A 23,466-nucleotide genomic window follows, 5' to 3' on the forward strand; every position below is an offset into this window, starting at 1 on the left:
ATTTTGGTGTCATACTCATCAGATATGGTCACGTGTGAATATCTAACAATTTATTTCTTGTTTTGTAAAATCTCAAAACTCTATTTAACGAACATTGGATTATAACCCTAATTAGGAAAAAAAAAATATGGGTAATGGATTCAACCAAGTAAAGAAAAGAAAAGGGTCAGCATCGCAGGAGGAGAAACTTCCATGGGAGTTGATTGAAGAGATACTCTCTCGTGTCCCTCCTCAATCTCTTGTTCGCTTTAGAGCCGTTTGCAAACGATGGAACGCTCTCTTCGACGACAAAACGTTCATCAACAACCACAAGTCGACGTTTCGATTCATCCTAGTAACCGAATCCAAGATTTACTCGGTAAGCATTGATCCCAAGATAGTGGTGCGTGAGATAACCTTGGATATTCCCGGTTTAAAATCTCAAACACCTAAATACTTGGTCGATTGCGATGAGTTCTTGCTATGTAGAATGGACAAAGCCAAAGGAGGTGTGGTTTGGAACCCGTGGTTGAAACAGAGTAGAAGGATCAAAGCCGGGCTTAGTTCTAATATACATGGCATAGGTTATAATAGGACAAGTGATCAGGAAAGTGTCTACAAGACCATTTGGTCTGATACAAAGGTGTGGAAAATTCATGACTTTGTCTCTGATACGTGGAAGGTCCTCCTCGGGTCGGAATTTGTAGATAGTGATCAGAGTAATATTCAGGGAGAAAATATTTCTACGTTACATTCTACAAGTGGTGTATCTTTAAATGGAATAATTTATTGGGTTGCTTTTTATGACAAGACTGATCCCTTGTACCACCTAATTTACTTCGATTTTTCGAGGGAAGAATTCTCCGGATTATTTTGTCATCTACCATGTGGTATGAACGATCCTAGCGATGCCCTTGTCCTTAGGGTCTTTAAGGGGAATCGGTTTTCGTTGTTAAAACAATGCTACGAGACAAAGAAGATTGAGGTTTGGGTGACCAAGAACAAGGTTAACGTTACGGATGGTGATGATGTGGTTTGGATGAATTTCATGACTTTGTCAATTCCTAACTTTCCGGGTTTAATACCGACCGGAACCTCCGCTCAGCCAAGTTACTTCATTGACGATAAAAGACTTGTCGTGTGTTCTTGCGATGAATCTGGCCAAGCTTGGATCTATGTTTTCGGGGAAAACAAGCTGATTAGAAAAGTCCAAATAGATTCTGTGGTTGATTCTTGGCCTTGGCATTGCACTTGTTTTCCCAGCTTGGTCCCGGTTCCTCGAGGTCAAAGAGATGAATTAGCAGAATCACAAGTTTAATTTTATTACGTGTAAAAGTTGATTTGGATTTTTGTGTTTTCATTCACAAACCTTCTTTCTTTAGAGATTTTGCTCATTTTCCTTTTTGTTTTGCCTCTTTTTGGAGAAATAATTTATTGTAGATGTTCTTAGAGGAAACTCTAGTGCGTGATATTTTTCGAAGAGTTTGTTAATTACTTTTCACTTGTGGTCAAGTCATATAATTCAAAATTGAAATTTTTTTGGGACTCTTGATACATAGGCCCTCCTAATAATTATGCCACATTTTAAAATGTGATGGTTGACAAGTACGTTTCAAATAATTCGTTTGCTTATAAAGGTTTAAGCAACAATATCAGATAGTTGACAAGTACACTTTCCACATTAAAAAATAGCTTGTAATATTGTTTGTGTACATGGAAGGGAAATACAAACTCTTTCAATGCAAAATCAGAACATGTCTCATATCAATCTTTCAGCCCAAGACAAAATTGCAAGCAAAGGCTTCTTAAATAACCGAAGAGAATAAATCTAAGATAAACTAAGAGTTGGAAAAACCCTCCAACTCTTAGTTTAACTTAAAACAAATGGTCACATTTGAGCAGACGCTACACATGATTTTACCAAAATATAAAGGAGAAAAAAACTTGATCATGATTTACTTTAAACCGGCCATGTATAGTTAACATTGGGCCGGGCAAAGCCGGTCCGAGTCCATCCTTGGAGAAAGCTCAAAGAGAAGTCTAGTGGTCCAAAATAGTTGTTGCTTGATCGATACTCCATTGGAATCCCATCGCTTCTGAACGCTGACATTTCAAAAGATGGTAGGTAAAGGAACTCGTGGTTTAAAATATCCAAAATATATTAAGTGAGCTCATTGATCCCAACCAAAAAAAAAAAAAAAGAAAAAGAAAATCAATGCCAGCTACTAAAATTTGATGTAACCATTTGAATTTGTCTCTAAAAAGAAAAATGCTACTTGTATAGAAAATTCGTATAAGGGATAGATATCAGATATGGGAAAGCAAAGTCCGTGTGACAAGGACGTGGAAGATGGAGTTATCGTTTCTTGGTTTGGATGCACACGTTAGAGACTAATATATTATATTTTTGAGCTTCATTATTCGGATGAGGATCAATATCTATATAATAATAATATTTATAATGTATAACAAATCGGTGATGAGTTTTGTTTGCCTCTGGGCTGTCCATGAGGGATGGGGAGAGATGTGGTCCAAACTTTGCGTTATTATCATTGTTATTTATTTTTTTGTACTATATATTTTTTTTATGTGGAAAATGTGACAAGAGGATTGAGGAAATATAAGACCCGGTAGATTTGAAGTACTCTAAATTAAAAAGTGTCTCTAATTGAATTGTTGTTGCGATATTAATGTCTCAAATGGGTCCTTCCTTTACAAATAATGTAACGTTTGACAATTTTCTCCTCAACGAACATTTTTTTTCTCGTAATGGTCAATTCCGTTAATCACGAAGACATTATGTGTTTGGTTTATAGGTGGGGAGAGTTCTCGTGACAAGAAAATTTCATCTAGAGAAATTCATATTTCTGTTTTACTTGAAAACTATGATAAATTGTACTAATTTCTTTTCTAATATGTGCACACAAAAATATTATATAAATTAATATCACAGATTATCCTCCACGTGTGGCTCTGCCGAAAGAGATACATACAGGTGAAGCTGGCTTTAGTTGGCTCCCAACCAAATCCTATTATCGACGCTTTTTATTCCTTTTTATTTTGTTCGATCGATATTCAAAAGTAAAATAAAAACTAATTATTTTATGAGTTAGTTTTTCTTTGACAAAAGAAAAATGAACTATTATTTTATTTTACTTCTCCATATGGAAACTTATTTTAATTTACTAGCTTCTGGTATCTCTCTCGCACATGCATGAAGCACCCATGAATACAACGAATAAATCTATATAATACATTATTTTCATATATATTACGCATTTGCCTGGCTATCAATATTCCATTTAGTTACAATATTTTTTCAAAACCAAAGGGCTCAGTTATTTATTACAATATAGTTGAACACATTCGGTTATCACTGATGATACTACTGAATATAATGTAAATTATCTAATTTTTATTCAATATTTATTTTCCTGGTTTATGCAACAAACTTTTACATCAATAACAGAGATAATTTTCAGAGAAATTTACATACATATATAAGTTATATATGCGTATGAATTTGCTATGAACTCATAAAAATAAACCGGCAAAATGATATATAAGAAAAAGAAAAGAATATTTGAGGAAATTACAGTTACAGGGATTTAGCGCCGGCAGCGAGTGATGACGCTGCAGCCACGAGAGTAAGGGTTGGCCTGAGCGCCACGTCGACAATTGTAGTAAGATGCGCCGCGTCTTGAGCAGGGAACACTGTTTCTCCTCAGCGCACCATAGCTGATGTACCTCCTATTCGCTAATATACGCCGGTTGATCTCCGAGTCCATCTCGAACTCAGCTCCCATTCCTCCGCCGTAGAAGAGATCTCCTTCGTCGCCGAGGGCTGCGGAAACCGAGCACTCTGCGATGGTTCCACGGCACTCTGTCTCGATCGGAGGAAAATCTCCGGCGAACTCGACGGACTGCGAAGATACGGCGACGGACCAGTGCTGGACGGCGAGGATTACAAGGATCGCGAAAATCGCCGCCGTGCCAGAGTTTCTGGAGAGTCCTCTCATTATTTGTTTGATTGTGTGTCTCTCTTTAGCTTAATTTCTCTGAAGCTCTCTCTCTCTCTCTGAGCACGAACTTTGAGGAAAGAGAAAAGAGAGAGTGTGTGAACAGGTTTTAACTAAAAGAGAAGGAGCATATTGAAAATGCCACTGAAAGATATGATTAATTACGAATGATACCACTTGACTTTTGGTGATGTTGTAAATACAGAAGTTTTACAAGTGGCCTTTTTCTTTTGTTAGCTTCAGATCCAAGGATGTTTAATGCGCTAAGTGTTTTGATGGAGACATCCACTAATTCTTTGATATTACTAGATAAATACCTGCGTTGACACGCGGGATTTTTTTTTATTATATGTGATTTCTATATACATATATTAATTGAAATAAATATTTAAATGTAGTGTAATTGAATAATATTTATTAAATATTATTCAAATATAGAAAAGTAACCTATTCTAATTGAACTAAATTTTGGTTTTATTATCATCTTGTTTATTTACTTTAATTTTCTCATATTGGTTGGTCATTTTAAATTATTAATAGATAGGAATCTAGCATATATATATATATATATATATCCATTTTTTCTTTGTTTTAAGAAGTTATAAACAATTCCTATCAAAGATTCTTTTAAGTTCTTTCTTGTGAACCTTTGGCATCTTTTCACTCTCATTAAACATTTAAACCCTATCAAATCCTTTTGGTAAACTACTTATAATCTTCAACCGTTGCTCATTCACTCATCAGAATTATCATGTTTTTATATAGCTATGATGTGAAGAAGGCGACCATCTTCAATTACTGTTCCGAAATCAGATTCTCTTCTCTACAGATTTCGTTTTCCTCTTTAATCAGAAAATCCATTTCTTCTTTTAGTCCTAGCATCACACAAAAAAAATAGAATATTTTTCACTTTTTACTTAACCCGAGCTGGTCCGCAAGTTGACAGCTCGCAACATCAGCTACGGTTTCAGATGTGTGAACCACTTCATTCTTAGATCCTCAATGCATTATCACCAAGAATAATGTTGCAGCATAATTAACCTTGCAAAACATAGTTTTTTTTTCATGTTGAATCATATTACCAAGTACGGAAGTACCAACTTGTCCATCTCTACAACTTGTGCTACTTTTCACAGTTTTTGAAAATTAGCTCCAAACATTTGCATGGAAGAATACTAAGACACATTGAGGTATACAACCAAATTACAAAGCTAGTTTTTGGTTACATACCTCTTTGAAATTATTAGCTATATAAGCATTGTTAGTAAGAATATAAAAAAAGACTTGCAATGAGATAGTTTGTCTCGTGTTCCATCCGCTAAAAAGCAACAATCAAATATTAGAACAGTAGATACTGAGCAATAATGAACTTCTGATGTTTGATTAATATATAGACATCACCGAGCCATAACTGTTAAAAATTTAATAATTATGGATTAAATACAGTCACAATTAAAGATTAGAATATGAAACGTTTTTTTCATGAATTGAATTTGTAGAGTTTAGGAAACGTGACTTACTTAATTAACCTGATGTGGAGATGAGATGTCAAAAAGATGAATGCTGAGTTGTCAAATTTGTGAGGCACAACTCAACTTTTATATAATAGATTATTATTAATGTTTTTGTTGTCATTTTACGATTTTCTAAATTTATCAACCAATTATACAGATATTTAAATTTTTTTAGATAGAGTGCCGCGGCAAAAAAAAGTATCAAAAAGTATCATATTTTAAAATTCCACACTAATTTTCTAAATTTTTGTTATTTAATATTATTTTCTATTGTGTTATTTTAACGACAACTTTTTATAATGTTCCAAAACAGAATCATAAGTAGAAAATATAGATTGACAAAAAGTAGAAAAACTATGATTATGGTTTTGCTTATACCATTATGCATTGCATGTACATTTGAAAATGTATTGATGTTTCAAGGTACTACCAATAAAACGAAGGTACAAGGGTAGATAAGAATAAAAATAGAAAGCATTTACTTTGAATTTGTACAATTATGAGTGGTCTTATTCTATGTTTTGTACAAAGAAAAGAACCATCTATTAAAATGCCAACATATTAGTGAAGGGAGATTATACATTACTATTGAGTATTACAGTATTACTCTACGTGTGATTTGCAATTTCATCAAAATAAACATTATCAAAAACCAAATCATGCGCAGCGACACGCCGCCACCAAGCACAAGTTTTATGAAATGAAAAATGATTTTGAGGAGCAATTGGACCCACACATGACACACCCACCGGGATTTGAGCTCTATTTGGATTTTGTCAGTGCAATATTATGTTATTATTTGCGGCTTAAATTCTATGTTCTCACCGATTACGCGTTGCCATCATTTGAAACCTGAGGTTTGTAGTATGAGATTGATTGACTCTTCTAACGAATATAGTAATGTATTATATCAATACAGTTTCTGTTCTAATCTATATTAAATTGAATAACGTTTATCAAGTGTACATAACCGGAAGTGTATTTCCTGGTCTATGTTAATTTCTGGTTCATATATATAAGGCACAATGTAACCTCTACCAAAATCAAATAAACAAAAAGTTTGATTAGAATTAGAAAAATCTCTACTGTAATGGTCCAAATTTTTTAATTTGTCAAAAGAAAAAAAAAATCTTACAGTAATATGGTACCAGAGCATCAAAACCTAAAAAGGCCCAATAGCAAAGGCCTAATGGATTCCAATTCGTAAAAATCTGGAGAGGCGGCTTTTAGTCAATTTTTGACAAGTAATGTGTAACGAAAAGTAAAAGTTTTTTTTTATTTGGTTGACTGTTGACCGCATCGTCGCGAGACTTAAAAAAAAAAAACTCGGGTGGTCACTCGCTCGTTAACCCCGAGTAAAAGCCGTCGGAATCACCATGGATTTTCCTCCGACGAAGCTTGTTTACCATGTAGACATGTTCAATCTTCAATCTCAAGCCAGATTTCTCTCCTTATTCAAGGTCCGTCTACATTATAACCATTTTCGAGCTCTTCGCCGTTTTCTTATTTCGGCTTCAATGCTGAATCCCTTTTCTCTGTGTCGCTTAATACCTTGTTAACTCGATGAATCAGGCTCAAGATGGACGTACAGCTCTGATACTTGACTCGACGGTGTTTCATCCACAAGGTGGTGGCCAGCCATCAGACACCGGCTTCATCGTATTCACCGGTTCGGATTCCAAGTTTTCCGTTCAAGATGTTCGATCGAAAGACGGGATTGTAATGTTAAACTTTATTATGATTGCTTACGTCAGATTGTTTCCACTGTTTTTGGAAATTTTATGATGTTTGTGTATTGCTTATAGGTACTCCATTACGGAGTTTTCGAAGGCTCAAATCCTGAAAGTGGAATGAACATTGAGGAAGGGCAAGAAGTTCATTTGATTGTTGATGAATCAAGGCGCAAACTTAATTCCAGGCAAAACAATTTTGATTTGATAGTGTTGGCATTAAAAGTGTTAAAGACATTCTTAAAATGCTTTAGAAAATATTATCTTTTCTCCAAAGTGGATACTGATGCTTCAAATTTATCTCTTACTTTTCGAATCAAATTATGTGAATAGCAAGTGATGCAGATTCTTAATCCTTCTTGTGGAAATCTTCAGAATTCCCATATAGACTGTTAAAGATTGTTCTCATCGTTAATGCAATCACATGATAGCAACAAATTCTGAAAATTAGTCACTGATTTTTTCGATTTTCAAATCTTGCATTTTGATTCTTGTTTGTGCCTGGACTCGATCTTGAAGTTAACATTTTTTTTGTTCGTGATCAGGTTGCACTCAGCTGGACACTTGCTAGATTTGTGTATGCAGAAAGTTGGGTTAGGACATTTGGAGCCTGGGAAAGGGTACCATTTTCCAGACGGGTATGTATCTCATTAAACGATTTGTTATCCGTTTGCGTCTTTGCAAGCTTTCGTTAAACATAGCTGACAAATATAAACGGTAGATCTAACTACAAAGCGATCAGTCCTTTTGTGGAATACAAAGGAATCCTTCCACAGGATGTATTGCAGGTGAAGCAGAAAGAGTTGGAGGCAGAAGCTAACGAATTGATATCCAAAGGGGGAAAGGTAAATCCTAAGAGTCTCTTATTCATGGTTGGATTCCTTTGATTTTTTTATTTATTTTGTGTTAGGCTTCTTAATAATGAAAATTTTCTTCACTATATAAGGTTTATGCCGCTATATTACCCTATGAAGAGGCATCCGTGCTCTGTGGTGGCAATCTTCCTGATTATATTCCTAAGGTATCTGCCAATATAGAAAATATTTTTGCACGATCTCTAATGAATTGTTTCCATTGCCCATAAACCTCAATTGTCCAACGTGTAGATTAGCATTTTCCTCAATGACGTGAAAAAGTTCTTATAGGATTAGCAATGTTTATCTTCAGTTACATTAAAATTTTGCAGTGTAAATCAATGGCTTTTCTTAGAGTGATCTTTTTTGGGTTTTAAGTAAATCGTAATCATGGATAGACACCATTTTCTGTATCAGTTCCTATTCCTTGTCTAAAAAGTTATATCATCTAGATGTAAAACAAAAAAAGTTATATCATCTATTTGGTATCTACGGTAGTGAAAATTGTGGGAACACCATTGCATTGTAGTAGAGTAATAGGTATCCAGGTAGAGTAAGCTAGTCACTTAAGCAATGAAAAAATGGATAGCAAATGACAGAGATTCCACAATAGACTGTCTTGAGCCATTTCACTCTTGAAATATATCAAACTCAAATTTCTATATTGGCTTACCTCGCAGGGCAGCACTCCCCGGATCTTAAGATTAGGTGAAAACCCCGGGTGTCCTTGTGGTGGTACACACGTCTCCGATATATCTGATATCGTAAGCATGAAGGTACACATCCAATATACCCACTCTCAAGTAGATATCTTTCCTGATGTCAACAAAAAAAAAAAGAAGATATCTTCCCTTTATGTTTTTTCCTTCTCTTGTCTTGTGCTTTCTATATTTACATGATTCTGGCTACTTCCCTTGCCGTTTTTCAGGTCACACAGATGAGAACAAAGAAAGGAATGACAAAAGTTTTCTACACCATTGCATCTTAATACTTCGCTTACTGATTCCAGCATAGAAAAAGTCAAGGTAATCCTCAGCAGCACTTGGTGTTAATACTGTGAATTCATAACGTCACGTTACATATAAGTAGTCCCATTAGTTGCTAGCCTTAAACCTGTCTCTAAAACAAACAAAGGTCCGTTATTACCGTATCCTAGGTTATGAATCCTGGTTCTATAGTGCATCTAGTGCAAGCTCCTAAAGTGTCTTAAACAAAAGAACCTGGAACAGCTTGCAAAGACTGTATAATCTATAGTTGAAAACCGCTTTCATAAAGACAAACCGAGATCTCTCCAATTAATTATAAATTGCCAAAAAAAAGGGTACGTAAGCTAAATGGAATTGTCATTAAATGTCATTTTCAGGGGAGGGAATTGTAGTGATGACGACTGTTTTCATAAGTTGCCTTCAACAGCAAGCAGCCTCTCCTGTGGCTCAACAGCCACAAATAATCAGTATATGTCGTTATTTATCAAGTCTATTAAACGACTCTCCCTATCATTGATAAGTCGTATATATGATATGATATTGATGTGATATGATCTTCCACTCAGCCTCTATATTGACTCTTGGTTTGTAGAATCATACCGCACATTTGGTCCGTGAATTTTATTTGTGCAACGGTTTGGTACTTAGCTAACGTACTGTGCATGAAAGCGATCACAGGCTTATAACCGGAATTTTAGTTTATCAAAACCGAATCAATCGGGCGAGAGTGACTAGGAGTATTAAGTAAGTTTTGAGGAAGGAAACCGGCTAAGCCTGTACCAGTTTCCGTAGTTCAATTCGGAGACCGGTCTGAGGTTGTGGGACTGTTTGAAATATGTCAAAAATCGAAATTGATTTTGACATACATCTCTGAGCTGTGACAACGTAAGCTAAGATTATTAGCTCAATTCACCAAGTCAATAGCATTCGTTAAAATACACGGTTTTTCATTGCGTACGTATTAGTAATTGTTTGTTATCGTGTGGCTTTGTTCATTCGATTTTAAAAATATTCGATAAACAATAGTAAGTATTTTATATGCTCAGAGAGAGATGCAAAATGTTAAGATCTGCTCCCCTCTGTTACGTCATGCGACCTAACTTGTAAACATTCTCGATTTTTTGCTTACCACTTTTATTATTATATCTGTATGTACTTATTAATTTCTTACTTCCTCGCGTCTCTGTTTGCGGCAACTATGATGTACGCCACGTCTGCATCTAGTACCCAAAAAATCAGATTTTTTAGAACGTCACTATGTATTTTTGGATTATTTTATTCTGATGCCCACTCTTATTACTATTCTGAATTTGATATTTTCAATTTACACAACCAACTCCACTAAAAAAAATAAAAATCTGGAAGCTATTCTTGTCAACAAATCTGAAGCTATTTACCTCTGAAAAAACAAAAGTTATATACAGTCTCTATTTGAGTTTCTTTCCACACTGAACATGTGGGTTTATTTAATAGGATGACAAGAATTACCATTTTAAAATTCGTTATAATATTACCCGTTGCAATTTTAATATGTAAATAAATAACTATCGTCGGAAACTGGACAACAAAAACGAAACAGAGATTAATTGCTTAACCGTGTATTCGTATTATATTGGTTCTTTGAGCAGTCCAAGAAAAATAATAGGAACTATATAATTGGATAAAATATTTATACAGGTAGGGATCTGAGGATGACATCACCAAAGAAAATGTCAACTTACACACTTATTGCCTTCAATTGTTGACTCTTATTGATTTTATTTTAACTTTCGTTGGTATATATTTTTTATCCACCGGTATTTACGAAGGTTGTTACAAAAAAAAAAAAAAAATTAACATTTTGTAAAAAGAATTCTAAAATTGAACTCTGAAGGGTAAAAAAGGAAGTTAAAAGGTAACGAATCAAAAACCAAAAAGATAGAAAGAGAAAGAAAACAAAAAAAGTGACAAAAAAAACATTATAAAGGGAAGTAGCTTCGATTTTAACTCCAAAATTAGCAAAGAAAACATTCACTCGTAAAACTCTTCTCCTCCATCCATCTATCCATTCATCTTCTTTTCACTTCTCTCACTCATTTTTATTCGCTTTCCTTAGTCTCCTTCGATTTCTTCTTTTCGAATTTCGCTTCTTCTGAGTTTCTCCAAATTCTTCCAATATCTCTTTGGATTTCTCCACCCGCGTTTTCCGTGATACATTAAGGTAAAAACAGTTATCTCATCCCTGAATAATAGCTAATGTCTGCTCGTGAATAAACCTGTTATTCTGATTTAGGGTTTTGCAATTAAGTTCTGATTTGCTCTTTTCATCGGAATTATTAATATATCAATGCTTAGGAGATTTTTGTCGATATCCATTTAGATATGAACACACGTCATGTTGAATACTTCAACATTTGACGAACTAAATCTAATTTTTCTGAAGATTTGTTCCTCTGTTTCTGGGTTTTACTTAGCCTTTTTTTTTATGAAACATTTTATCTTAATCATTTGCCAAATATAACTTTATGTGGTCTGCATTTAATGGCGTCCTATGAAGAACGTGCAAGTGAATAGGAAAAAAAAGAAAGTGTTCGTTATCTTGGCCCCATCTATCTCTCACTTTCGATCTGTGCTTTCACTCACACCACGTATTTTCTCGCTAAGGTCATTAAAAACAGTTTAAAAAGGTTGGATTTTTGTATAAGTCACTAGGTTTTGTTTTTGGATCCAAGACTTTGATTAAAAAACACGTCTTCATATGCCTCTCTTGTACTTTTCTTGGCTAGTGGATCATGATTTGATCAATGATTGATATAAACATTAGTGGTTAATCTGATGAGTAAATTGGATCTTCTTGCTGTTTCAGAAACATTTTTTCACAAAAAATGCAGCAAGAGACGATAAGTGATCCTTATGGAGAGATTGAGATAAGCTTTGGTTATCAATGCAATAACAATAAGAGTAAGATAGGAATCCCTGAAGATACTATTACTGATGGGCGTGAGGTTCTTGCTGGGTTTAGGCTTCAAAAGACAAGCAGTTTCTCTTGTTTATCAGGAGCTGCTTTAAGCGGGAACCCAACATTAGCCAACACGAATATCTGCAACGGAGTGATTGGCTCCGAGATTCTGCCATCTCTAGATTCTCCCAGATCCTTCAGGAAAGTTCCATCTTCCCCTGCGCTTTCAAAGCTCGACATACTCTCTCCTTCTCTCCATGGCAGCATGGCGAGTCTCAGCTGCAGCTCGTCTACTAGCCCGAGTCCTCCTGAGCCAGAATCTTGTTTCTTGACGTCGATGAGCTCTCCTTCTTCTGTGAACGAAGGGTTTCTCCTCTCTGCCATGGAAGTTCAAGTTGCTGGAGGTGCAGCAGGTGAAGATAGGGTTCAGGCCGTTTGCTCTGAGGAGAACGGTTGGCTCTTTTGCGCCATCTATGATGGATTCAATGGAAGAGATGCTGCTGATTTCTTGGCATGTACTTTGTATGAGTCCATTGTGTTCCATCTCCAGTTGCTTGATCACCAGATGAAGCAAAGCCTTACAATGACGCAGCAAGATGATGTTGATGATGCCGTAAAATCATCGGGGTTGTTATCTAACATAAGTAAAATAAATTCTTCTTCATCTGATTTGTTCAGACAAGGAGTGCTAGATTGCTTAAACCGTGCGCTTTTTCAGGCGGAAAATGATTTCTTGAGGATGGTTGAGCAAGAAATGGAAGAAAGACCGGATCTAGTGTCCGTTGGGTCTTGCGTTCTGGTCACTCTCCTTGTCGGGAAGGATCTGTATATCCTGAATCTAGGTGATAGCAGAGCTGTTCTAGCGACCTACAATGGTAACAGGAAGCTTCAAGCTGTTCAGCTCACAGAGGATCACACTGTTGACAACGAAATCGAAGAAGCTAGGCTCTTGAGTGAACATCTTGATGATCCCAAAATCGTTATTGGTGGAAAAATCAAAGGAAAGCTTAAAGTTACTCGTGCTCTAGGAGTTGGTTACTTGAAAAAGGTATGTATATTGTTATGGTGATTTCGATACTTGAAAGATATATCATCGACATATGTAGATTTTTGTGTGTTTGGTTTCTTTTAATTGGCTAATCCGATTGCAGGAGAAACTGAACGATGCACTCATGGGAATTCTCCGTGTTCGTAACCTTTTGAGCCCACCTTACGTCTCAGTTGAACCATCGATGAGAGTTCACAAGATAACGGAGTCTGATCACTTTGTTATAGTCGCAAGCGATGGTTTATTCGATTTCTTCAGCAACGAGGAAGCGATTGAGCTCGTCCATTCCTTCATTTTTAGTAACCCTTGTGGTGATCCAGCAAAGTTTCTACTTGAACGTCTTGTAGCTAAAGCTGCTGCTCGTGTTGGTAAGCTTCTTCTTTAATGTTTTTAACTTCTCTTTAGTAAATCTGCAGTTTTCATTATCTAACAACAACGACAAACACCTGATTTTAGGCTTCACGTTGGAAGAATTGATGAATGTTCCGGCTGGTCGGAGACGGAGATATCATGACGATGTGACTGTAATGGTAATCACTCTCGGTACTCATCAACGCACCTCAAAGGCTTCTACGTTTGTGTGATTTGATGATTGATTCCGATTAATGATGATGACGACAAATCTTGGAGTGGTGAAATTGTAAATAGTCTGTTAATCGTATTTAGACTTTTGAAACTGATCTTGAATTTTCAACACTTGCTTTTGGGTATTTTTTTTCCATTGTATAGTATATATATATTAATTGTAGTGGTCGTAGTTTGGGGGTTTTTGGCTATCTATTATTTTGTTGTTTGTTTTCTTCTTGGGGTTTTAAATGGGTAGAATGTGTCAGTCTGTCGAAGTTAGTTGTTGCTCTGTTTTTTGGCCATTTGGGTTTAGTCGGTTTGGTTTATTACTACTGGTTTGTAGCATAGACTGAACCGGTTGTGTTAATTGGCTGGGCGACTAGTGAATAAATGTTGAATTGAGAGCTCAATCTAGTCGCGTATTTAATTTGCATTGTACATCTTACAGAACATAAAACGGAAATGGCTGGATGTCAAATATTTTTATATCTACACTTCAAAATCAAAGAATATATATAAAAAATAACATCGCCCACCGTGGGGCTCGAACCCACGACCACAAGGTTAAGAGCCTTGCGCTCTACCAACTGAGCTAGACGGGCTTCAATGTTATCACACCAATATCATTTTAAAGAAACTTAAATTAAATGAAAATTCAAGAACTTACGTCACAACTTGATTTATGCTTCACGTTGGGAGAATTGATGAATGTTCCGGCTGAGCTAGACGGGCTTGTCATATATGGGCCAATATTAAGACCTTTAAAAACCAGGTTCACCGTGAACTAATTTCCTCACCGACCGATGCTACTTATATACAGTAAAACCTCTATAACTTAATATTCGATAAATTAATAATTACTATAAATTAATAATTTTTTTTGGTTTTGAATTGGACCAATGTAAAAAATCATCAAATTCGATAAAATAATAAGATAATAATTTTTTAAAAACTCTTATTTAAAAATATGGTCCCAACAAAAACATAAATTAATAATTATAAATTTTAGGTAAATATATCTAAGGTAATCTAAAAAATATGAATATATTGTTGTTTGCTTTTCCTAAAGTTAGAATCTCGTTGAAATTCATCTCTAATTTTTCTTATTGCATCAATTTCTGGCGTTGTCTTCTCAGTCTCCATCCAAAATTTGTGAAGAGTTCTTGAAGCCATAATCGCTTCCTTACGCGAAATTGCTGTCAAAGGTTCCATAGCATCATCTTCAACTTCAATATCAACATTAAGGACAGTAGCAATAATCTCTTCTAAACTCTGAACTTCTAAACATGTATCGTTTTCATCAAGATAGTCGAGTATGGTATTAACATCCATTTTGTTCCGATAACCGAGATGATTAATCAAAACCTCAAGTTCAAAAAAAAAATTTAAGAAATAAAAAAAAATGGAATACTAATATAAATTGAAGAAAACTGCTTCATATATTAACATAAAAATATGGAATATTAGTATAAAAAAGTTAAGGAATTAAAAAATGTATATTAATTAAATACACAAACATTATTTTTATAAATTAATAATTATTAATTTATACTATAAATTAATAATAAATTAATAATTATTAATTTATAGATAAATTAATATTACGATAAATTAATAAAATATGTTAGAGGTTTTACTGTATATATATATGTTAAATTGTCGGAAGCCTATAACCATCGACGGCGACTCGGTACATCGATCGCTGGTGTAGATGTCGGCTCTATCCACTTACGCGATGCGAGCCGTCGTCTCGAGACTCTCAACTCTATCATGTCACCTCTCTCAGAGACAAACAGGTACTCGAGATTGTTGGTTTGTGGTTTTAGGAGAAAAGGTTTTGTAAGGTTCAAAAAACAAAAAAAAAAAAGAGAAAAGGATTTGTCTGAAATTTTCGCTTAGGTTTGATCCAGGACACGTGTTTTCTCGAATTCGCAGAAAATAAGATTTTTCAGATGTTTAGTATTCCGAAGCGGTCCATCTCATCATCTCTACCACCTCACCTCTATCGGAGACAAACAGGTATGGTTTATGGTATAGGAGAAAAAGTGATTTGTCTGAAAACAATGGTTTTGCTCTTTATGGTTTTTTGACCCGACAATTTGTTTGATCCATGTGTTTTCTGTCTGGAATTCGCAGATTGCTCTTATCGCCGTTATGACCCGTTTTTCAATATTACACCTCCTGGCTCTGAGCAGGCGAAATTAAGGGATCGGTCAGTGCGGATGTTTGGTGCGAGGTTCACAATGATAATGGAAGAACTCAATTGGGAACGCGCTGCTGCTATATCACTTTGGGATCATCAATATCGTGTGGATCATGCATTTGTTCTTTCAGTTCTTGAGTTTGACTTTGGGATACAGGCCAAGATTCGTTTTTTCAATTGGGCTGCTCATTTAAACAGAAGACAATTTCGACATGATTCTGCCACTTACATGGCCTTGATACGTTCCCTTGAAGACGCTAGGCTTGATCGGGGAATATATGCAACCATACAAGCGCTGCTCAGTGACGAATTCGTTGCATTTAGCCCAGCTCACCTCTCTGAGCTTGTGGAAATATTGGGGCGAGCTAAGATGGTGAGCCAAGCTTTGTCGGTTTTTTATCTGGCGAAAGGCCGCTACTGCGAACCCACTTTGAGCACTTACTACTCGATATTTGTGATGCTGATGCAACAAGGATGGCACAAGAAAGCTCGCGAGGTTTATACCGAGATGAATGAACTCAAGTAAAACAGATTGATTTGCGTAACTAGATCGATTATTTATTTTCCTCTTGGATATAGATATGTGACTATATTATGTCAAGAGCTTGAGCGATGTAGAGATGAATATGTAGGACCAAATGAATTGACTTGGCGTTGAAATATGTTCATAATTTACGCAGCAAAATTATGTACAATTTTTTTTTTTTAGTGGAGTTGCTCTGTTTTTTTGGCCTTCTGGGTTTAGTTGGTTTGGTTTATTACCTGGTTTGTAAATTGTAACATAGACTGAACCGGTTATGTTTATTGGAGAGCTCAATTTCCTGATTTAGTCGCGTATTTAATTTTTCTTTTTTTTTTTTTTAATTTGTCTGTTACATCATCTTACATGACATAAAACCGAAATTGCTGTTAAATATTTACACTTCAAAAATATTTATTTTATATTTTACATCTTACATAACAAAAACGGAAATGACTGTTAAATATTTACACACTTCAAAAATAAAAGAAAATGTTACGAAATTACCCACCGTGGGGCTGAACCCACGACCACAAGGTTAAGAACCTTGTGCGAGCTAGACAGGCTTCGTTGTTAGGTAACCGATGTCATTATAAAGACACTTAAAATAAATGAAAATTCAAGAACTTACGTTAGTTCCAGTATCCAGGATCTGCAGAAGTGCTAAGGTCCAAAGAACCAAATTCATTGCAATTAACGGTAGAAATGAAATCTGCAATTGTATTGTCTATAACTTGACTTAGGCTTCACGTTTGGAGAATTGATGAATGTTCCAGCTGAGCTAGACGGGCTTGTCATATATGGGCCAACATTAAGACCTTTAAAACCCAGGCCCCTAACCATCAACGGTGACTTGGTACATTGATAGCTGGTGTAGATGTCATATGTTTTGGTGATTTTTGATTAATCTTGATATTTTGCCATATGTCTTGGTGATATTTGATTGGAAAAGTTTGTGGGTCTTCAATGAATCTACTTATAGTTTTGGTTACTTTGAAAGAGTTTGCAATCTCGGGAAAGCAGATCCTCACAAACACTCATGTGGTAGATGTTCGTAACGCAAACACATTTGTGCACGTTAGAAAGAACAAATACAAGACATAAGTTGAAAGAATATCTCATGAGTGTGATTTGGCAGTTCTAGTAGTTGAGAATGCATAGGTTTGGCAAGATTTGAATCCTTTGAACTTCAGAAAGATACTGCTTTTGGGTGAAGTTATAGTCGTTGCTCGTTATGCATAATGTACTTTCTTGACATAATTTAAACTATGAGTTTCAATATTGCATAGTAATCTAAGAAATCATTCCATGAACTTTTATTATGTTTTATTCTTGATTTTATCTCCTCAAATAACTACAGGTGGTGAGAATATTTGCATCCCAAAAGGTTTTGTGACAATGGTTTATGTTCGAATATATGAACAGAGTAACGTCATACTACTTGCAATCATTGTAGATACTAATATTATTAGTGCACAGTGTTTGCCCAGTAATCATTCGAGGTAATGTCATAGGGTTACATTTCAAAGATTGCTTTTTTCACTGTATAACAAAAGTATCAGTAAATTGATCGTTAATCACTTGTTATTATTTCTCCCACATTTTTTTTTTGCAGATTATTTCCCTAACATTTTTTTTTCTCTATGTAATTACACGCAGGTTCGTAATCCTATACTTAATTACTAATCATTTCTTAACCAGCATCAGGGTTAAGAGAGCTGATAAATATTCGCTTTTGGGTCGCTTGGGATTGAAACAGACGGAACCTGTTATAACACACATAAACTCCTCTGTTACATATTTTTGAACACCATGACAGAATTTTCCCTATCGATGGTGTCAAAATAAAAAGGGATGGGACATGTGATAATAATAGATGTTGTTGTAGTTTTATTTATTGTTATTTCTGTTCTAAAACTGAGTATTTATTAGTTTTCTTTTTTGCAATTGTTCTTCGAGACAACGAAATGATTCATTTTACTCACATGATTTCAATGAAGAAACCAGGTGAAATAATCCTCCTTACTGTCTTAAAAATGGTTTGTTAAAGGTTTTTGTCCCATTAACTAACGCATATGCCGATTTTGTGAGTGAATCCATTGGTGCGGTGGAGGAGATTTACACTAATCAATTGCATTTTGATGATATTAGTGGGGACGAACAACCCGTCATAATTTCTCAGATATGCTTTTTCAAAAATTTCATTATCTTTCTTGTTTGAATTAAATCATACAAAGTATTTTTGAATTCAAGTCTTTGTGTAGTTGTTGACAGATGGCATTAATTATGGTACAAAATTTTCCGAGCAAATGCGGGTAATTGAGTTATTGTTTCTTTTGATTACGGTTTGGTTTCTTAAACATTGGTTAATCGTTTCATGTGACATTTGGGAATAGGTTGAGAAAGTTAATGGGGTTAAAGTGAAGACTTTGAAGCATCCCTATCATTGAGGGATGTGATACTAGCACACTGAGTTTCTTAGGTTGGATTTACACACAGGTAATGTTAGCATTTCACTATAAAGTTGCTAAGAAATCTACTCCCCACATCTTAGAACGGCACAACATAACTTTGGCAGCTTCTAAGAGCATCTCTATTAGAGAGTCTTTTATCAGAAATTTGATCCAAAATCTTAGATATTTGCTATTTTTTAAAATGTTTTAAACCTTAAAAGTGAAGGAGCGCTTCTTATATAAAAAGCAAGAAAACTGTTTTTTAAACACGTGGCGGATGGTTATTGGCTAGTTATATATATATATATTTTTTTTTCTCAATTTTGTAAAATTACTTTTATAGGAAAAATCAATTATTAAACTATTTTTAAGAAACCTATAAAGAATAACACTAATGAAAATGCTCTATGCACGTTTGCTTAATAGTTTTTCTGGTATCTTACTTGTATTTTATTTTTGTATTGACTTTGTTTACTTTTGTATTGACTTATTTTTGACTTCTGGTATTTCTCTTGCACATGCATGATGCAGCCATGAATTCAAATAAATCCATATAATACATGATGTCATATATATAATATTACTTGGCTATCAATATCCCATTTAATTAAAGTATTAGTTCACCACATTCGTTTATCCCCTCATGGTACTATTGATTATAATGTAAAATTATCTAATTTATTCCATATTTCTTTTCCCGCTTTATGTAACAATTTTTTTACTTCATTAACAGAGATAATTCCCAGAGAAATTTACATATATAAAACGTTTTATATGCCTATGAAATTGCAATGAACTAAGAAAAATAAACCGGCAAAGAAGAAAACTTATATATAAGAAAAAGAAAGATTATTGGTACACACAAAATTAAAACACCACGGAGAAACTAAGCATGAGCTTTAGAGCAACAGATTGCTAAGAATAGGTGATTTGTCAACTTCGTCGTTGCTTTGTGATTTTTCAATTTTGTACAACTTGTGATTTTTCTTTGATGTACAGTGAATCCATTATCTATGAACCATCATTGATTGGTCCGGTTCCATATGTCTTATCCTCCAAAAAAATAAAGTTACTGAAAAATCTCAATCTGTTTGGCAATCAGAGAGCCGTGTAACTCTAAACCATATCATCAACATCATCTTCCAACTTCACATTCTTCTTTTCATTCTTGCAACAAAAGCTCACAAAAGATCTTCTAAAAAAAAAAAAAAAAAAAGCTCACAAAACCCTTGAGAAGAACCATGGAAAAGCAAGAAGCAATAGTTCTGTATCCATCACCACCAATAGGTCACTTAGTGTCCATGGTTGAGTTAGGCAAACTCATCCTCTCCCTAAAACCGTCTCTCTCAATCCACATCATCTTAGTTCCACCGCCTTATCAGCCGGAATCAACCACCACTTATATCTCCTCCGTCTCCTCCGCCTACCCTTCACTTACCTTCCACCACCTCCCATCCGTCGCACCCTACTCCTCCGCCACAAACTCACGAAAACATCACGAGTCACTCCTCCTAGAAATCCTCTGTTTCAGCAACCCAAATGTCCACCGGACTCTGTTCTCCATCTCCCAAACATTCAACCTCTGTGCCATGATCATTGACTTCTTTTGCACCGCCGTATTAGACGTCACCTCTGATTTCACTTTCCCGGTCTACTACTTCTTTACCTCTGGAGCCGCCTGTCTCGCCTCCTTCTTCCATCTCCCAACACTGGACGAAACAACCGCCGGAAAAAACCTCAAAGACGTCCACTCGTTACTCAACATACCAGGGGTTCCTCCGATCAAAGGCTCCGATATGCCTAAACCGGTGCTCGACCGCAATGAAGAGGTTTACGATGCCTTTATATTGTTCTCTAAACAGCTCTCGAACTCCTCGGGAATCATCATCAACACGTTTGAAGCATTAGAGAGCAGAGCCATCAAGGCCATAACAGAGGAGCTCTGTTTTCGCAGTCTTTATCCGATTGGACCGCTCATTGTTAACGGAAGAACGGGAGATAAGAATGTTGAAAACGCAGACTCTTGTTTGAAATGGCTCGATTCACAGCCGGAACAGAGTGTTGTGTTCCTCTGTTTCGGAAGCTTGGGTTTGTTCTCAGAAGAACAGGTCAAGGAGATTGCTATTGGTCTAGAGAAAAGTGAGCAGAGGTTCTTGTGGGTGGTCCGTAATCCACCCGAGTTACAAAACCAAACAGAACCGGACTTGAAATTACTTTTACCGGAAGGATTCTTAAACCAAACCGGAAACAGGGGAATGGTCGTTAAATCCTGGGCTCCGCAAGTTCCGGTTCTCAATCATAAAGCAATCGGCGGATTCGTCACTCATTGCGGCTGGAATTCTATTCTCGAATCCGTTTGCGCCGGTAAATGATTATAAACACACAAAATCAATTGCATATAAAGATATAATGATGCGTAGAGTGATTTGGTGTGGTTAACTCAACTGGTATACCGTAATATAGGTGTACCGATGGTGGCGTGGCCGTTGTATGCTGAGCAGAGATTCAACAGAGTGGTTATCGTGGAGGAGATCAAGATTGCGATCCCGATGGTTGAATCGGAGACGGGTTTCGTGAGCTCGATGGAGGTGGAGAAACGAGTGCGAGAGATAGTGGAGGAGGGTCCGGTTAGGGAGAGAACCAAGGCCATGAAGAATGCGGCCGAATTAGCCTTGACCGAAACCGGTTCATCTCATACCGCGTTGACTGTTTTACTCCAGTCGTGGAGCCCAGAACAATCTTAGACTTATTTCATCAATTATTAATGGAGTAGAATTCAAAGTTACCGCGTCAAGAATTATTAGGTTTATTCGGTTAAGTTTGAGATATTAAACGAAAGAGCTGAATAAACGGCTAAGATTAATACGTGTCAGACGATCTAATTAAAATAAACGGCTAAGATTGATTTGTATATGGAGCGGAATCTTCTACTGTCCACTAGATACACATCTGCGATTTAATATTATAGCTTTGAAGCTTCCGTTACATAAATATATCATTATTATTTGACGCGCAGATTTATTCAATACTTAAACTACATTCCTTTTAAGACGGAAACAACAAATTTTATCTCCTTCTCTTCTCTCTCTCTCTCTACCATGGCGAATCTGACCTTAGAGCTCAACATCTACTCTGCAAAAGATTTGGAAAATGTCAACCTTATCACCAAGATGGACGTATACGCCGTCGTTTGGATCACCGGCGATGATTCTCAACAGAATCAAAAGGAGAAAACCGCCGTCGACCGAACCGGAGATTCTGAGCCGACTTGGAATCACGCCGTGAAGTTCTCCGTGAATCAAAGATTAGCCCGTGAAGGCCGTTTAACCCTCGTCGTGAAATTGGTCTGCGATCGGATCTTCGGCGACAAAGATCTCGGAGAAGTCCATGTACCGGTTCTTGAGCTTCTCAAATCGTCGCCGTCATTTAACGGTGACGATAACCGAAACGGCCAGGGGATGAGATTCGTGACGTATCAGGTGAGAAATCCGTGTGGTAAAGGTCAAGGTTCGTTGACTTTCTCGTACCGGTTTGATACGCCGTTATTTAAACCGGATCTACCGGCATCCCCGGTTTACCCGAATCCGATTGAAGCTTCGCCTGATTTCCCGTCAACGACTTATCCTCCGCCGCCTCAAGCAGGTTTCTATCCACCACCACCGCCACCGTCACTTGTATATCCGCCGTCGTCTCCGCCGCAAGAGTATTCCGCGCCGACGTATCCGTACCCGCACCAGTACGATTCACCTTATACAGAACAACCGGTCACCGTTTATCCACCGTCACCATCCGCCTCGAATTACCCGCCGTCTTCCACCGCCTCCAATATCTATCCTCCGCCGTATTACGGTGCATCCCCGCCGCATTATCCGTATTTGTATCCGCCTCCTCCTGATAAACCTGGTCATTCGTACCACCAAGCTCAACCGTCACTGTCGTTTCACGGGTACGCGCCGCCGTCGCCACAGAATCAGCATGGGTACGGTTATTCGCAGGCATCGCCGGGATACGGATACGGTGGTCCGCCGTCGCAAACGCCGCCGAAGAAGAATAAACCAGGGCTTGGAATGGGAGCTGGGCTTCTGGGAGGAGCATTGGGTGGGCTATTACTCGGCGATTTAGTGTCCGACATTGGCTTTGATTTTTAATTTTTTACTTGTGAGAGTTGATAAATTCTTTTTCCTCTTTTTTTTTCCTAAACTATTTTTCGTGTTGTCAATAATCCTAGTTGCGTGATTCTCTTGTTTTTTTTTTGTTTTTTTGGCTTTCTACTTTCCACAGCTTAAGCATGGTGCAATTGTAAGATTTAAAACCTTGAGAGATATTGGTCAGATTTTATGTTTAGTTAAGAGGGAAAAAAGATCATTTGGTTAACTTTAGTATTTGTTCGACTGTACAACTTGGTTTTATTTTCTTGGACGGCACTCTACAACTTGATATTTTGGTATACGATTGATATGTTGACTTATCCTGACCAACAAAAAAAAATGTTAACTTAGGAAATTACAAAATTAAGAAGAGACTGGTGAAGCAACCTCATATGAACAATGTGTAAGTGGGCTTTCTTGTGGAGAAGCCCAAAGCTAAACTGCTTTTGCGATAATGTCAAAACGCGGCGTCTTAGAAGTTGTTGCGAATCTGTTACAAGTTATACA

At 36.4% G+C, this 23,466-nt stretch overlaps 7 protein-coding genes and 1 non-coding gene across 9 annotated transcripts; 6 read left to right on the forward strand and 2 right to left on the reverse strand.

Annotated features, from left to right (window-relative positions):
• The first annotated feature begins 127 nt into the window (after positions 1-127).
• LOC18025132 (F-box protein At2g14710) lies at positions 128-1,297 on the forward strand. Its single transcript, XM_006406761.1, has one exon. It carries the CDS (start codon positions 128-130, stop codon positions 1,295-1,297), a length of 1,170 nt encoding a protein of 389 aa, XP_006406824.1.
• A 2,077-nt stretch (positions 1,298-3,374) lies between these two features.
• Positions 3,375-4,091, reverse strand: LOC18025133 (rapid alkalinization factor 23). The gene has a single exon (XM_024159658.1). The coding sequence runs from the start codon at positions 3,996-3,998 to the stop codon at positions 3,588-3,590; it is 411 nt and encodes a 136-aa protein (XP_024015426.1). The 5' UTR covers positions 3,999-4,091; the 3' UTR covers positions 3,375-3,587.
• A 2,710-nt stretch (positions 4,092-6,801) lies between these two features.
• LOC18025134 (alanine--tRNA ligase) lies at positions 6,802-9,725 on the forward strand. Its single transcript, XM_006406763.2, has 9 exons — positions 6,802-6,972; positions 7,085-7,231; positions 7,318-7,430; positions 7,788-7,880; positions 7,985-8,087; positions 8,189-8,263; positions 8,777-8,872; positions 9,025-9,121; positions 9,460-9,725. The coding sequence occupies exons 1-8, from the start codon at positions 6,889-6,891 to the stop codon at positions 9,082-9,084; spliced, it is 771 nt and encodes a 256-aa protein (XP_006406826.1). The 5' UTR covers positions 6,802-6,888; the 3' UTR covers positions 9,085-9,121; positions 9,460-9,725.
• Positions 9,726-11,089: 1,364 nt separating this feature from the next.
• On the forward strand, positions 11,090-14,045 carry LOC18025135 (probable protein phosphatase 2C 40). Of its 2 annotated transcripts, XM_006406764.2 has the most exons (4): positions 11,090-11,282; positions 11,928-13,068; positions 13,172-13,436; positions 13,525-13,652. In XM_006406764.2, exons 2-4 carry the CDS (start codon positions 11,947-11,949, stop codon positions 13,650-13,652), a joined length of 1,515 nt encoding a protein of 504 aa, XP_006406827.1. In that variant the 5' UTR covers positions 11,090-11,282; positions 11,928-11,946. The 2 variants fall into 2 exon arrangements, with proteins under 2 accessions (XP_006406827.1, XP_024015494.1); XM_024159726.1 differs by lacking the exon at positions 11,090-11,282 and having other exon boundaries at positions 11,947-13,068; positions 13,525-14,045.
• Positions 14,046-14,164: 119 nt separating this feature from the next.
• TRNAK-CUU lies at positions 14,165-14,237 on the reverse strand. The gene has a single exon. It is a non-coding gene; the product is annotated as a tRNA-Lys (tRNA).
• Positions 14,238-15,300: 1,063 nt separating this feature from the next.
• LOC112089009 (pentatricopeptide repeat-containing protein At3g16010-like) lies at positions 15,301-16,572 on the forward strand. The gene is made up of 3 exons (XM_024159831.1): positions 15,301-15,431; positions 15,571-15,654; positions 15,772-16,572. Exons 1-3 carry the CDS (start codon positions 15,347-15,349, stop codon positions 16,362-16,364), a joined length of 762 nt encoding a protein of 253 aa, XP_024015599.1. The 5' UTR covers positions 15,301-15,346; the 3' UTR covers positions 16,365-16,572.
• Positions 16,573-19,996: 3,424 nt separating this feature from the next.
• On the forward strand, positions 19,997-21,722 carry LOC18025136 (UDP-glycosyltransferase 88A1). Its single transcript, XM_006406765.2, has 2 exons — positions 19,997-21,175; positions 21,275-21,722. Exons 1-2 carry the CDS (start codon positions 20,053-20,055, stop codon positions 21,553-21,555), a joined length of 1,404 nt encoding a protein of 467 aa, XP_006406828.1. The 5' UTR covers positions 19,997-20,052; the 3' UTR covers positions 21,556-21,722.
• Positions 21,723-21,763: 41 nt separating this feature from the next.
• LOC18025137 (protein SRC2) lies at positions 21,764-23,258 on the forward strand. Its single transcript, XM_006406766.2, has one exon. The coding sequence runs from the start codon at positions 21,910-21,912 to the stop codon at positions 22,957-22,959; it is 1,050 nt and encodes a 349-aa protein (XP_006406829.1). The 5' UTR covers positions 21,764-21,909; the 3' UTR covers positions 22,960-23,258.
• The last annotated feature ends 208 nt before the right edge of the window (positions 23,259-23,466 follow it).

This window comes from Eutrema salsugineum, unplaced genomic scaffold, assembly GCF_000478725.1.
Source record: "Eutrema salsugineum unplaced genomic scaffold, Eutsalg1_0 scaffold_13, whole genome shotgun sequence".
In the NCBI taxonomy this organism is placed as follows: domain Eukaryota; kingdom Viridiplantae; phylum Streptophyta; class Magnoliopsida; order Brassicales; family Brassicaceae; genus Eutrema; species Eutrema salsugineum.